Source organism: Orcinus orca, chromosome 13, assembly GCF_937001465.1.
Source record: "Orcinus orca chromosome 13, mOrcOrc1.1, whole genome shotgun sequence".
Taxonomy (NCBI): Eukaryota; Metazoa; Chordata; class Mammalia; order Artiodactyla; family Delphinidae; genus Orcinus; species Orcinus orca.
In genome coordinates, this window is record NC_064571.1 from 67,214,698 (window position 1) to 67,229,981 (window position 15,284).

Genomic DNA, 15,284 nt, shown 5'->3' on the forward strand with positions numbered 1-15,284 from the left:
AAATCTATTAAAAAAAAGATAAGTGTGTGAAATCCAGCCACATTTTGCAAGACAGTTTGTTCATTCTCATTGCTGTATAGTATTCCTTTGGAGGAATATATTACAATTTATATATCTGTTCCACTTCTAATGCTCATTTGGGGTTTTTCCAGTGTGAGTTTCTTCTGAATAGAGCTCCTATGAGTAACCTTGTATTTGTCTTCTGGCGAACAGGCGTATGCGTTTCTGTAGGGTGTATCCCTGGCAGCTTTTTTTGTTGTTGTTGTTGTTGTTGTTGTTGCGGTACGCGGGCCTCTCACTGTTGTGGCCTCTCCCGTTGCGGAGCACAGGCTCCGGACGCGCAGGCTCAGCGGCCATGGCTCACAGGCCCAGCCGCTCCACGGCATGTGAGATCCTCCCGGATCGGGGCACGAACCCGTGTCCCCTGCATCGGCAGGCGGACTCCCAACCACTGCGCCACCAGGGAAGCCCACCCCTGGCAGCTTTTTAAGATTTTGTCAAACATCTAAGGAAGCGGTTAGACCGTTCCACCCCCACTAGCAGGGTGAGAGTTCCGGTGGCTCCATGTCTTTGTTGGCCGTCACTTGCTGTAATCAGTCTCTTTCATTTTAGCCTTTCTAGAGGCTGAGTAGGGGTGTCTCATCGTGGTTTACATCTGCCTTTCTCCACGAATCAGTGAAGTGGAACGCCTTTTCCTAGGTGTATCGGCCACTTGAATCCTTGATCAAGAGTCTTGCCCCTTCCCTGTTCATCTTTCTGTGCTCTTTGCCCAAGAACCAAGCATGAAGGCTGGCTTTGAGTCTGTCCTCAATTATCTCCTCCTCTTCTGATTAGTTTCTGGCATTTTGTCCCACATCTTGGCAGCATGATAAAATGAGAGGGGAAGAGCTGAATGGAGCATGAGAAGAATTGGGTCCTAAGATGCTCCCCAGCTCTTCCGCTCTCTGGGTGACATTTCTTCACCTTTAAGAAGAGAGAAGTAGCTCAGAGATTGTTATTAAGGTCACTTCTAGCTCTGCTGCTGGTGGAAAATACTCTGCCAGTAAGAATGTGCAGGAAGTGACTTAGGGACTGACTCAGATTGGAGGCTATTTCCAGATGTAGGGCTCCTTCTAGCTCAGCAGCAATGGCCCGCCCCCAAGACCCCGGTTTAATTGTTCTGCTCACGCACTCCCCTTCCTGACAGGACTCGAGGGCCCCGCAGAACCAGTGGAGCTGTCCTTTTTTATTGCTGCTGCGGCCGTTTCCTTGTATGGTTCCCCTGCCCCCTCATGCCTTCCCCTCAGTGGAGGTCACCAGACTCCCTCCCAGCTGGAGATCCAAATGTAAGCTGATGTGACATGATCTTTGCACTTATCCGAAGGTCTCAGGATCTATTAAACACGACGACAACAAAACCATCTACCCCTGGAATTGACACGTGGGCGGCAGCTTGGCTGCAAACTGGTGACCTGCCCACGTTTTTCAGTCTAGTACAGGGAGTTGGGACATACGGACTTTTCCCTTTAAAGCCCAGGATGCTGTCGTGTTCAGTTACCATTATCCCCCGACCCCTAGTGCACTTGGCGTGGTGTGACGCCCCTAACGCCAGAGAGAAACAGGGCTGGTAGGCCTGGCTTGACGAGGCCCAAGGAGTCTCAAGGCACCTTTGGCAATTCCTTAGTGAAAGGCTGAACCTTGTGGTACGTGCCTAGAATGAGAATAACCACACCTTATATTTACGGGAGACTTTCCAAAGCACTCTCACATCCCTTACCCGTGATGTCCTCAATAGCCCTATGGGTGAAGGGGCCATTGTCATTTCACAGCAGAGGAAATAGAGGCCCAGGCAAGGCAGCTGGTTGGCTAAGTGGCAGAGTAGGTCTTCTCGCCATGTGAGCCCTGAGAGAAGTCATCTCTGCCACTTACCAGCTGGTCCTCGGGCAAGTTACTCAACTCCCGGGCCTCAGTTTCCTCATCTTTAAAATGGGAATAATAACGGTACCCAGGATTGCTGTGAGGGTGAGCAGATCCATAATCCATGCTGAGCCCAGTCTTCAACCCCTAGTAAGCCCTCGGTGACTGTTTGTTAGCTGTGGTCGTGAGCAGTCCAGCATTAGCACTCAGGCCCTGGGGCCTTTTCACCGCTGTGCAGCTGTGGGTAAAAGCAGGTCCAAGAGGCGGGCAGGGAGGGTGACCCAGACCAGGACAAAGGGGTGATGTAAGTTTGGAGAGGTCCTGGCCTGGTGCCCTGTCCCACACCTCGGAGTGGGCGTGCGCTCCAAGCAAGGCAGGCAGGGGTGGAAGTTGTGCAGAGAGCATCCTGCCTCATCCTTGGCTCTCAGCACCGAACACTTCACGTGCCTGAATGTCAGACTTACTTTGGAAACTAGAACACAGAATAAGCCATGAGGCAACTGCAGTGCCGCGTCTGGTGAAATTTGCATTTTTCAGATACCGGGGATAGATGCCAAGGCCAGCAGAGGGAGTGATTTAAGGGCTGGGGTCCAGGAAGTACAAAATGTGTTTGACAAGAGATGAAAAGAGCAGAGAGGAGATGACAGCTGTGGGTGGGAGAAGCTGTGGGAAGGAAGCTGCCCGTGCAGCTGTGGTGACAGACAGTGGGATGGAGCGACGTGAGCCCCGGGGACCAAGGACAGCGGGAAAACTCACTGAATGTGTGACGTGACAGAAGAAGGGCTCTGCTGGGGGACCCGGGGAGTCACGTGGCAGCTGGGCTTCCATCTGGACTGACAAGTGGCACGATCAGCAAAGGCCCCTTGTGGGGTCCTTAGTGTCCTGGATGTAGGAAGAGGAGCCACTTACATTGGACTGAAGCATATCGTATCTGACAGCTCTCACGTCTGCCCTCGCCTCACCCTCCCAGTGACCTTGCAGCCAGACCACGCATCGTTATCTCTGTCCCCTGTTCTCCTACTTCTCCCTGTCACTCCTTGATTCATCATATAGACACATCATTTTTTCCTTACTCCAGGCCGTGCCGAGCCTGCCCGTCGAGACATCAAGTACCCAGCCTGCTCTCATGTCTCCATCCCAGGGCAAGCCCACTCTTCACCCTGTGACCCAAACCAGACCCTCGGCGTCCCCTCCTCTCTCACCCTCACTTTGTTGGGTCTGCCTCCTACATAGCTCCTGGTCCCTGCCCTTGCTCCCTGCTGACAGCTCTCCCCTCTGCCTGGGTGACCGCAGCAGCCCTCAGCCGCCCTCCCACTGGGCTCTGGCCCGCCACCGGTCCACCCTCCACACCTCCTCCATGGAGAGCATCCCAAATGCCGATGCATCGCTCCCCATCCAAACCCTGCAGAGCTGCCAGCCCACCCCAGCCGAGCCCAGGCTTGCAGCTGCCTGACTGTGCACAAGGGTTCATTCATGCCTTCTCATCTTCGCTGCTCTCTCCCCTTTCAGGAATGCGGGTTGGTTGGGTCCCCACTCCAGGAAGACATTTTGCCCCCTCAGGCTAAGTAGGGCAGCGCCTCCTACTCGCTCACCTCTGAGCAGCACCCGTTACCCCGAGTTTCAAGCTTTCCCTCTCCCCTCCTTGAGCGACAGGGGCAGGGATGCTGACTTACATTTGCACCTCCCTCCAGAGCTCCACACAGTGCCTGGCACTCAGACACTTCATCAGTATCAGCAGATGACTGATGGATTCAAAGAGCACCCCACTGGATTCATTCTCAGACAATCTACTGAAAACATCAGGCTTTGCAAGTGCAGGCGTGGGAATGAATCCTCAGAACAGAGGGAGAAAAATCACGAGAAATTTAAAACGACCTTCACTCAACAAAGAATTCTCTGTGTTACCACATAAAATCAGCCAGCATTTATTGATCAAACTAGTCCCCTGACACGTGGTAGGCACCTTACATATGTTCTCTCAGTTAAGCCTCATGACAACTTTGATCCTGGGTTTAGAGGTGAGGAAAGTGACTGCAGTCGGTTGAGTAACTGGCCCACGGGAACATTAAGCAGGAGAAACATGGCCGCTGCCCATGGAGAAGATAGCACAGCCATGCAGGAGGGGCAGGGAGTCCAGGGAGCTCATGAGAAGTGCAATGGAGGGGCTGACCTGGGCTAAGCATTGCACAGAAGTTACACTGAGGCAGCCCTGGAAAGGACGGTGGCTGGATGGGGAGGTGTGTGGAGGTCGTGGCTCAGGCATGGCCAAGGAGGCGTGGACTGGTTAGCAGGGCTAGAAGGTTCAGGCAAGAGAACCGTGGGGCAGACCTGAAGGGTTAACACGATGGTGGGGGACTTGGGATGTGGCAAAGGTTTAGCTTAGGTAACTACGGAAGGTAGGGAGAGTTACGTGTGTGAAGCAGGGTGTTAGGAAGATTAATGTGGAAGGTAGGGGGAGGAATGAGATGAGGAGTAGTCAGAAGGCCATTGTAGTCCCACAGATCAAGGGGGTGGGCCAGGCTTGGGCAGATGGAAGTGAGAGTAAAAAGAGGGGATGGAGGCAGAATTTGGTACAGGACTGCCTCGGGGATGGGCCGACAGTCTAGAAGGGTACAGGCGGGCGGGAGGTCTTCCACAGGGGCCCACCGTTATGAGTCCCCTAGAGCAGAAGAGACATTGGATGCTTGGCCCTCAACCAGACCATTCTGGTGCTCAGTGTGCCGGGTCTGACCACATGCCTGGAGTCACTAGGCTACAGGTCTTATCTCAGCTGCTTCAGTTTGAGGAACATTTCCCCCTTCAGGTAAAGGAAGGGAATGACTCTTCTCTGATCCTTTAGCTGCAAAGTCTGAGAAGTATCAGGACACAGTTCAGGGAAGATCAAGGGGAGACATCCTTCCTTAGCAGGCGAGGGACACCCAGACTTGTGATTTTCCATCTTTCCAGAACCTTCCAGCGTGCAGACTTCAAGAGCAAAAACAGAGAGAAAGGTCAACATGAAACAGAGTTTTGCAAACGAGTGTGTTGGCTGACCATCAAGGGTCATTCTAGTGGAGTGTGAGAGCTGAGACCGTCTGGTGTGACATCGAGACTCTGCTGCTTAGTGACTGTGACCTCACGGTCGTCTCCACGACGAGCGAGGAGGTCTCAGCGCACCTACCTCAGGGAATGATTGTGCAGATTCATAGCTCTTGGAAGAATACCTGAGACATAGGGTTCAATAAATGTTATCTATTATTACTATTGTGTAATGTGATTCAAGCAGGACTAAAATAAGACTTGGAGGAGCCCTAGTCTCAGACGCTGAGGAATCTTTTTCAGGAAACATTTCAAAAATAAGCCTTGGCCCACCTCCACACTTCCTGGTCCTGGCTAGACTCTGCATTTGCCTTTTGAGAACATTCTCCCCTGCACACACACATGCACACACACGGGCACACACACGGGCACACAGCTGCCATCAGGGTAGTGCTTGGTACCAACTAACCCAGGTCCTGGCAGCATCCCAAGAGAAGCCTCTTTGCAGCTTCCTGAGAGCAGCTGATCCTTCTGGATAAAAGGCGCTGCTACTTCCCTGTGGTTTCCACCAAACCTCAGTGTTCCACTCACTTCAAAGGGGCTGAGTTGTCTGGAAAAACACAGTGGTGCAGAACGGAGCCATGGTCATTTCTAGGAGGTCTAAATGTGGCCAGAGGCGTCTGCATTCGCCAGGTTAGTTGTGCGTTCCGAGCCCAGATTGCGCGTGGCAGCTTGGACAACAGAAGTGCGTGAGGAGATACACTGGGGCTAGAGACTGGAAAAATCATACCACGTCATAGCATCAGCAGCACCAAGAACAGAGCTGGAGCTGCTGCTTCCAGAGCAAAGCGTGGAGATGTCTTGTCTTCTGCGTTTAGTATCCGTGCTGTCTGTGGAGGGTGGACATAGGTGCATCATAATTTAGTGGGACAAACCCTTGAACTGTACTTTCAGATGCCATTTGGTGAATCAGTGCAGATCTGATCTGTGGAGTTGGGGAAAAGGGGAGATGCTGAGGGAGATTTTCTTAAAGTTTAATTTTACGATTTATAACGCTTTTAATGATTCTGAGGTTGTGGCCTTTTTGATTGTTTAAACACCCTTTCTTTTATGAAATAACAATGATGTTAGATGATGAGAGTTTTAAAATATAATTTTGCTGCAAAAGAAAATGTTGCAAACCTCGTAATCTTCTCTATATTTTTTTAAAATTTTATTTTACTCATATGAAAGAACCCAATATCTAGAAACTATTGTCTGACACTAATGTTGAAATTTTAAATTAGATTATATATAAGCTAGGTTCAGTAATGACCTAGGACAACGATGTCTAATAGAAATAGATGTAAGCCATTATGTAATTTAAATTTTTCTAATAGTCACATTTTAAAAAGTAAAATTTTTTTAGAGACTTTTTTTTATGTGGACCATTTTTTAAAGTCTTTATTGAATTTGTTACAATATTGCTTCTGTTTTTATGGCTTTTTTGGTTTTTTGACCACGAGGCATGTGGGATACTAGTTCCCCAACCAGGGATCAAACCCATACTCCCTGCATTGGAAGGCGAAGTCTTAACCACTGGATTTCCAGGGAAGTCCCTAAAAATTAAAAATTTTTAAGTGAAGTCAGTTTTAATAATATGTATTATTTAACCCAATACACCCCAAATTATCATTTTGACATAAAATAAGGTAAAAAAATTACTGATGAGGTAGCTTGCGTTTTTTATCAGTCTGAAATCTTGTGTGTATTTCATACTTACAGCATATCTCTATTCTGATACATCTCAAACGCTCAGTAGCCACAGGTGGCTCGTGGCTACCATATGGGACAGCACAGGTCTGGGAGAAAAGGGCATCTGAGTCATAGTCTGGCAGTCCTATCAGCTAGGATTCAGTCTCTCCCCTCCCACGTGAGGAAGCATTGTTCATCGCTGGGACTTCAGTGAACAAGGGGAACATCCCAGCTTTTTAAACATAGCTGACTTTTCAGTGCAACAGAGAATGCATCAGACCTGTCCACAGGCACCAGATGACTGTCCCAGAAGTTCTCCCAGGACAACCTGAGCCCAAGGCTCCCCATTCTCCCCACATGGTACCATTCTCAGTTTGGGTGACTTGTTTGGACTCCTCTGTGTGACTGACCTTGGGACGTCACTCAGCTTACAGCTCTGCAGCTTCCATGCGCTGGTGCCACCTGTCACTTGGCAAGGGACGTTTTCTCCTCTGGCTTTGCCCCCATGGAAGCCTCACCTGCTTCCTCCCCCATTCACTCATCCACTCATTATTCAGATGTTTATCGTACCTATACTATGTTTAGTCGCTGTGCCAGGGACTGAGGTTATAACTACGAATAAGTCCTGGCCTTCATTGCAGCTAAGAGTCAGCAGAAGAGACGGAGAGTTCCCAATGCTTGGTAATAAACCACAGTGATGGGGTGAGTGCAGGGTCCTAGGGGGGTGCAATAGAAAAGACTTGGAGATCAAGAAATGCTTCCGAGGGGAAGTACCTTCCAAGCCAGGATTAGAAGAGGAAAAAATAGCCAGGCCTTGGAAGAGAGGAGAATGCCTTTCAGACACGTGGGAGGGGGGGCAGCGCCTGCTGAGGTCCAGAGGGGAAAGAGCAGGTGAGGCAGAACGTGGCTGGAAGTTGGAGGATGTGAAGAGAGGAGTCACAGGTGAAGCCGGGTCACCGAGGATGGTAAGCGGTGATTAGGGGGTTCAACTTTATTTTGTGAGCAGTTGGGCAGTGTTGAAACATGTTAAAAATTTGCAGTTTGGAATGATCATTCTAGCTGCAGCATGCAGGAGAGATTGGAAGGGGATAAAGCCAGCTAGGAAGCGGCTGCAGTAATCCAGCAAAGACGTGATGGGAATAGAGAGAAACAGCCAGATTGAGAGATACGTAAGAAGGATTGATAGGACTAGGTTTAGGGAGGCTGGTGTCAGGGATGGAGAGGCAGGATTCGAGAATACCTCTTGGGTTTGGGCACATGGTGGATGGTGAGCTGGGGAACACGGAAGGGTCGGCAGGCTTGGGCGAGGTATGAGAGGCAGAGGGTGGCTGAAGAGGTCATCTCGTGGGGACATCCAAGAGAAGATGCTCATCAGATTAGGGTTAGGGTTGGGATCGTCAGCAAACAGATGGGAAATTGAAGGCTTGGAAACAAGTAAAATAATCTAGAGGGAAGGAAGATTGAGGAGAGAATGGCTGAGGAGAGAATTTTCGAAGGGAGCACCAGAATTTCAGAGGAGGGAAAGAAAAGGAAAACCAAGAAACAGCCTAAGAAGAGAACCATGCTAGGGTGATTCTACCAAAGCCAAGGGCAAGATCCAAACATTTAATGAGATGTATGACCCTCAATATTAACTACTACAGAGATGACAAGCAAGGAAAAGACTGAAAATTTTCCATTAGATTTAGCAACATAGAGAAGTAATAGGGACCTTGGTGGGAATATTTTGAGGGGGTAAAAGGGCACTGGAAAGCAGAGGTGGCCAGTACCCCTATGTGGACTGGGGCCTGGGGCTTCTCTAAACCATCTGACAGGGCCCCCCAAGCCTGAGTGCTTTAAGGAAGTAGCAAGTTCAATAGCCAAGAGCTAGGAGATCTTAGCTTGGCCCCTGCCAAGCAGGGTGAACGTGGCAGGTCCATTTGCTCACTGTTCTGGGCCTCAGTTTGCACATCTTTAAAAAAGGAGGGAGCTGGAAGCAATGCTTTTAAAACCTGTGTGTTACAAAATTCGGTTTTTGGTAGGATGTTAAGTGATAGGCTTGATACAATATATATATCCTGTGAATATGTGAGTTCCCATGATATGTGAAGGATTTTAGGGCAGGGTTTGAGGTCAAAGCTTGGTAAACAGGATGCTAGTGCAAGTCTCAGAACCTTTAACATGTTAGTGTGCATGGGTGGATCACCAAAACGTTAATCTAGTAGTTTTCCAGTATTTCTCATGTGCCAAACTTACTTGACTCTTGTAGACTTTATTCAGAGCATGCGTAGGCTTCTCCTGGAGATGCAGTCCAGCAGCTCACAATGTAGGGACTGACTAACCAGAGGAGCTCTGTGGTCCATTCCAGTCCAGTATTGCAGCAGCCCAGGAGTTTGTATGGAGCCAGAGACGGAAAGGTCTCCCAGCTACTCTGGGCTGCGAAAGAGCGGCAGAGACTGAGCCTTTGGCGGCCTCCAGACAACATGGCCCCTTACATCCTAGCGTACCGCTCTCCAGTTAGCTTTGCAGCATGCCAGCAAAGAACCCTTGGGGCATTGGTACATCGCCAGGAAGATGAGCTTGCGGAGCCTGCAATTAATAATGATGGTGGAAGTGCCCTAGAATTGTCAAGATGTAGGTTGTCTTAGAAACGTGATGCTACTGGAAGTAGGTGGCTAAGAAATCCAGAGGGTTCTCCGAGGAGCAAGAAGTGAACTGCAGACCCCGAGCTGGCCTGACATAGATTCAACCAAGAACATGGTGATGGTTGGTACAGGGAATGCATTTGTTGGCCTAAATAGGCCCAGCCTGAGACCAAGGGCTGTGCCAAATGGCCTCATGTTCATGGAGTGGAGGGATGTCTGTGTTACCATCTAGGTCAGCCTTTCTTTACTGGACTTCTTCAAGTGAGTCAAGCCTTAAAGCCCTATGACATCCATTATATGAGATGAATTAACTTCTCCTCTGTGCGTGTGGAAGGGTACTAGTTATGCACCATCCACGGGAGAAGTGAGTCTCTCAACAATTTTCTATGTGTTTGATTCATATTAAGAAGCCCTAAGGGAGCTGAATCTTTAAAGACTGGAACAAACCCCAAAGGTACCCCTGAAGAACTTCCCTCTGTACGTTGTGGCCATAGGAATCCTGTACCTAGCAACATCTTGATGTCAACAGAGCACGAATGGAGTGGGAGCTCTGGAGCTCTGCGCTGGGAGAATCGTGATGCCTTTGCATAGCTCTTCCACCAAGAACCCGAGAGAATTTACCTTTGACCCCAGGGCAGTGAGAAACCCTGGTGGACTCGGGTTTTCAGGAGCTAAGGGTACCTGTATGCATTGTCTGTTGCTGCATAACAAATTACCGTGAAACTTAGTGGCTTAAAATAATGTTTATCACCTCACAGTTTCTGTGGGTCAGGAATTCAGGCATGGCCAAGATGGGTCGTTTCCTTCAGGGTCTCTCACAGGCAGTGTTCAAGGTGTCAGCTGGGGTTGCAGGCATCTCAGGGCACGTCTCAGGGGGGACTCTCTTCCAAGTTCACTGACATGGTTGTTGGCAGGATTCGGTCCCTCACAGGCTATGGACCAGAGGCCGCTTTCAGTGCTTTGCCATGTGGGGCTTCCCATCATGGCAGCTTGCTTCAGCAAAACATACCAGCGAAAAAGATGGAAGTCACTGTCTTTTGTGACCTAATCACAAAAGTGACATCCCATCACTTTAGCTGTAGTCTGTTCCTTAGAAGCAAGACACGAGGTTTAGTCCACACTCAAGGCTAAGAGATTACACAAGGAGGTGGGTGCTGGAGGCCTTCATCTGCCCACCAAGAGCTCAACCAAGTTCCTAAGCAGTTCAATTCCCTGCCCTGGCCCACTTATCCCCTTCCCAGGATACTAGAATTTAATAACATGCTCAGCAGGGACTTCCCTGACAGTCCAGTGGTTAAGACTTCACCTTCCAGTGCAGGGGGTGCGGGTTCGATCCCTGGTCGGGGAGCTAAGATCCCATGTGCCTTGCGGCCAAAAAACCAAAACATAAAACAGAAGCAGTAGTGTAACAAATTCAATAAAGACGTTAAAAAAATGGTCCACATCAAAAAACAATCTTTAAAAAAAAAAGTAACATGCTCAGCAATTCAAAATGTGGCCATGTCATGGAATAGCAGATCTCACTATCTTAAGTGTCTTTTATGAGACGCAGGATTTCCATAACGCTAAGTGAGGGTGACTTGAGGCAAGAAGTAGGAGCATATATGTTTATGTGGATGAACCAATTAATCTGCATGTGAAATCCCAGTGAAGTTGACACGAACTAAAAATTTCATGCCTTACAGTGTATAGTGTTGCCCATGAAATGAGATTAAAAGGAATTTCTGGTTTTACAGCTGTCATACTTTTTATACTGCTCGTGTTTTTCTCCTCTAAAGAGTCAAGTTTGAACCTAGAGGTCAATTACAGATTTGGCGTTTTATAGTTTTCGGTCATCTTCCTTTTCCACATAGCTGAGAGCAGGCTTCCTTGCACAGAACTGAGCTGGGAAATGTATTAGGTATTCTTGGTGCCTGTCCTGAGGGAGCTGACACTCTGGAAAGGTCACTGGGCCAAGAGCTTTTCCCCTCTCGTCCTTTCTTCCTCACACACGTCAGCTTTGGGGGGGTGTTGGTGGCAGGAAAATGGGGAGGAGACGTGGTCTCCCTGGGACCTCTTCTGGGCTATAGTGGAGGACACAGGGGGACAGAGACGGAAGCGGGGACCAAGGAAAGGCTGTGCCACCCACCTGCAGGGAATCCAGGTGGTCACTGCCTTGGGGACAGTGTTCTCCCAGGAAACTAGCCCTACGTACCCCTGCTTCACAGCTTATGCCTGTTTCCCTTGGCCTTTGCAGCTGTAGAGTTCAGGCAAATGGCACACGTGGAGAAGATAACCCCTTCGTTTTCTATGTCTGGTCTGGCCTCTGGAGTGGGCTCTGGACCTGCGGGAATCGGAGGGACAAACTGTAGCTTTCTGCTTAAAAACAGGTTCACGCGCCTCCCAGGGCCTCGTTGAAATCACCCTGTGCCCACCCTTTCAGGCTTCATCTGGGCGTAAGTGGGAGCCCCTGTGGTGGCTCAGCCAGCAGTGTCCCAGTCTTGCTGTCACTACCCCGGAACGGCAGGCAGCCTGTCCCTCCCTGCTGGGTTCCAGAGCTCGGTAGAAGCTGCTCCTTGGGGGTGGTGATCAAGTGTGAGCCCAGGGGTCCACATGGTGTGCAGGGCCCATAATACACCTAGGGGACAGACGGCAGCTAGGGATACCCTGATGCCTGGAATGGTGCTGGCACGGAGAGGTGGTGGCTTGGTGACAAGGATATGCAGCAGGCCTGGGCTCACTAGCTGCAGTGAGTTACTTAACCTCCCTGCACCTCAGTCTCCTCCTGAGTGAATCCATTAAACAGTGCACCCTCCCACAGGGCTATCTGTGAACCTTAAATATGCGAGGTGCTCAGGACAGCGCCTGGCAGCAGGGGTCACTAAGTAGTCGTTTAAAAACAATAAATGCTGGAGAGGGTGTGGAGAAAAGGGAACCCTCTTGCACTGTTGGTGGGAATGTAAATTGATACAGCCACTATGGAGAACAGTATGGAGGTTCCTTAAAAAACTAAAAATAGAACTACCATACGACCCAGCAATCCCACTACTGGGCATATACCCAGAGAAAACCATAATTCAATAAGAGTCATGTACCACAATGTTCACTGCAGCTCTATTTACAATAGCCAGGACATGGAAGCAACCTAAGTGTCCATCGACAGATGAATGGATAAAGAAGATGTGGCACATATATACAAGGGAATATTACTCAGCCATAAAAAGAAACGAAATTGAGTTATTTGTAGTGAGGTGGATGGACCTAGAATCTGTCATACAGAGTGAAGTAAGTCAGAAAGAGAAAAACAAATACCATATGCTAATACATATATATGGAATCTAAGAAAAAAAAAACGGTCATGAAGAACCTAGGGGCAAGACGGGAATAAAGACACAGACTTACTAGAGAATGGACTTGAGGATATGGAGAGGGGGAAGGGTAAGCTGTGACAAAGTGAGAGAGTGGCATGGACATATATACACTACCAAACGTAAAATAGATGGCTAGTGGGAAGCAGCCGCATAGCACAGGGAGATCAGCTCGGTGCTCTGTGACCACCTAGAGGAGTGGGATAGGGAGGGTGGGAGGGAGGGAGACGCAAGAGGGAAGAGATATGGGAACATGTGTATGTGTGTAACTGATTCACTTTGTTATAAAGCGGAAAGTAACACACCATTGTAAAGCAATTATACTCCAATAATGATGTTAAAAAAAAAAAAAACCTTCCCTGAGGTGGATAATTTCATCAAGGAAGTCACTGCCCAGCTCCCAAGTGGCAAAGGGTTGGCCCAGTGTGTCCCACCCCAGGCCTGGTTTCCACTGTGTCATGCTGCATATTTGCATGACCTTTCCCCTTTCTCTAACTGCCCTCAGCCTCCCCTCTGGGGTGCCAGACCCCCGCTTTGAGAGTTTGCCTCCTAGACACAGAGCCATTGTCAGTTCTGGACATTTTAGTGATAATAATTATTATGCTGTCCTCTCTGCTTCAAAGTTACTGGGTCTGCCTCTCCATCACTCCCTCCTGTTTTCACACTCGAGAATAAAATCCCAAATGATTCTAATTTTTTTTTTTTTGCGGTACACGGGCCTCTCACTGTTGTGTCCTCTCCCGTTGCGGAGCACAGGCCCCAGACGCGCAGGCTCAGCGGCCATGGCTCACGGGCCCAGCCGCTCCGCGGCATGTGGGATCTTCCCGGACCTGGGTACGAACCCGCGTCCCCTGCATTGTCAGGCGGACTCTCAACCACTGAGCCACCAGGGAAGCCCCCAAATGTTTCTGATTTATAACCTCATCTTTTCTCCCTGCTGCCCAGTGCTAAAATGGGACTGGTGATCATCATAACACTCTGTTTACGGGCTGCTGCCAGTTTAATGAGCTTGTGCAATAAAATAAAAGGCATGTGCACGGCATTGCAGCTCTGTGATAACTGACAGCCATCCTCACTTGGGGTGTGTCTACATCCCCGCTTGGCACCTGTTCAGGTGCAGGGATGAGGCGGGGTAGGCAGCAGAGCAGCGATTGGCTGGTGGAGAGATGGAAAGAGCTGGAAGAGGAAGCTCTGACCCCGTGCCAGGGGTTAGCATCTCAGAACACCTCTCTGGAAGTGTCCTCAGCCAGTAGATGACACTGAACACTCAGGAAATGGATGGTTAGGAAGCACTGTGAGACCCACCTGAACTTGGAGAAATTAAGTCAGTTGAATCTTTCTTTAAAAAATGAAAAGGAAACTACAGGTGGAGAATCAGCTCAGAGGAGCGCGCGTTATGCAGGAGCTGCTGTGGCGATCAGGACAGCAGCCCAGGGCTGGCATCTGTCTCTGCACACAGCGGTGGTCCCGCCCTTCCTCCTGGCTGCACCCTCACACCCATCTTTCCTGCTCGCTAGCTCTTCTCTCCAGTAAAACCCCTGAATCTTTAATAAATTATAAACGTGTTTCTCGTCCATCTGCCGGCGCCAGATCTCAGTGTTGGCAGCTTTCTCCATTTCCCTGGTGCCCCTGATAGATCTTGCCGTTTGATGAATCTTTTAGATCCTCTCACAGGAAGCCCACGCACATTCTGAGTCCCCACAGTGGCCTGTTTTAAGGATTTTTCCTGGCCCCTTGGCCTTGTTGCTGCCAGTGCCCAGGGCTCGCGTCCAAGCGGGACTGCAGCCCCCCTGGGCCTTGAAGGGCAGGTGGCTCATGCGCAGGGCTTGGGGAGGTGGGCCCTGTCCCCTCGGGCTCCTGTGCCTTAACCAGGTTGAGTTCACAGTGGATGCTAGGGACAACTACCACATGAGAAGTCACGGAACCTGGACGCAGCTCATCTCGGCCGCTCACCAGGTGTGTGAGCTTGAGTGAGATCCTGAGCCGCAGTTGCTCTCATCTGTGGAGTAGAGGTTCTCAGAGGCTGCTGTGAGGGTCCGAGGAGACGGAGGATGAGTCCAGGCACCATGAGCTGAGAGCAGGGGCAGGAGGAAGACAGTGCTGAGTGCTGGGAGCCGGGAGCCGGGATGCCCGTTCCTCAGAGCTGTGATGCACCGCCTCCTGCTGGCCTGCCCTCCCTTGGGCCTGTGCACACAGGAGGCGCTTATGGGATTTCTGCCCAGCCTCGAGGAAGAGCTCCTGTCCTTTATCCTGCAGGAGCAGGAGGCTGGAGGGGGCTGAGCCCCAGGAGCAAAGCAGCCCAGGCGCCAATGGACGCCTGTTGGGCCGAGTTCCGCCCACTTTAGGAGGTTGGACTAGGTCCTCTCCAAGCCCCTTCCTGCCTTGGCTGAGCTCTGAGTTTGTAGTTCTTGTCCAAAAGCACTGAACATTGCCTGGAGGCAATATTATTATTACAATAGTATTTACCACAATGCAATAATATTACTCACCACCATTTACTCAGCAGCTATGAAACACCACGTGTTTTGCCTGTATTCTCTGCAATCTCCACAAACAAGCCTGAAAGGGAGGTATTTGTCCTCAGTTTACAGGTGACGACACTGAGGCTCAGAGAAGGTAAAGGACGTGCCCAGGGGCACACAGCCAGTTTTCAGCAGATCCAGGA

The 15,284-nt window shown here is 49.9% G+C and overlaps 1 protein-coding gene across 3 annotated transcripts in view; it reads left to right on the top strand.

Annotated features, from left to right (window-relative positions):
- Positions 1 to 15,284, top strand: part of GALNT14 (polypeptide N-acetylgalactosaminyltransferase 14) — a 232,100-nt gene that overhangs the window by 152,285 nt on the left and 64,531 nt on the right. Inside the window, exon 1 of one of the 3 annotated variants that reach the window (XM_033425225.2) lies at positions 5,405 to 5,607. The exons of the other annotated variants lie outside the window; for them this stretch is intronic. Within the exon in view, the coding sequence (XP_033281116.1) occupies positions 5,579 to 5,607 (29 nt within the window). The 5' untranslated portion in view covers positions 5,405 to 5,578. Of the gene's footprint in view, positions 1 to 5,404; positions 5,608 to 15,284 lie in introns of those variants that run through there. 3 annotated transcript variants of the gene reach the window in all.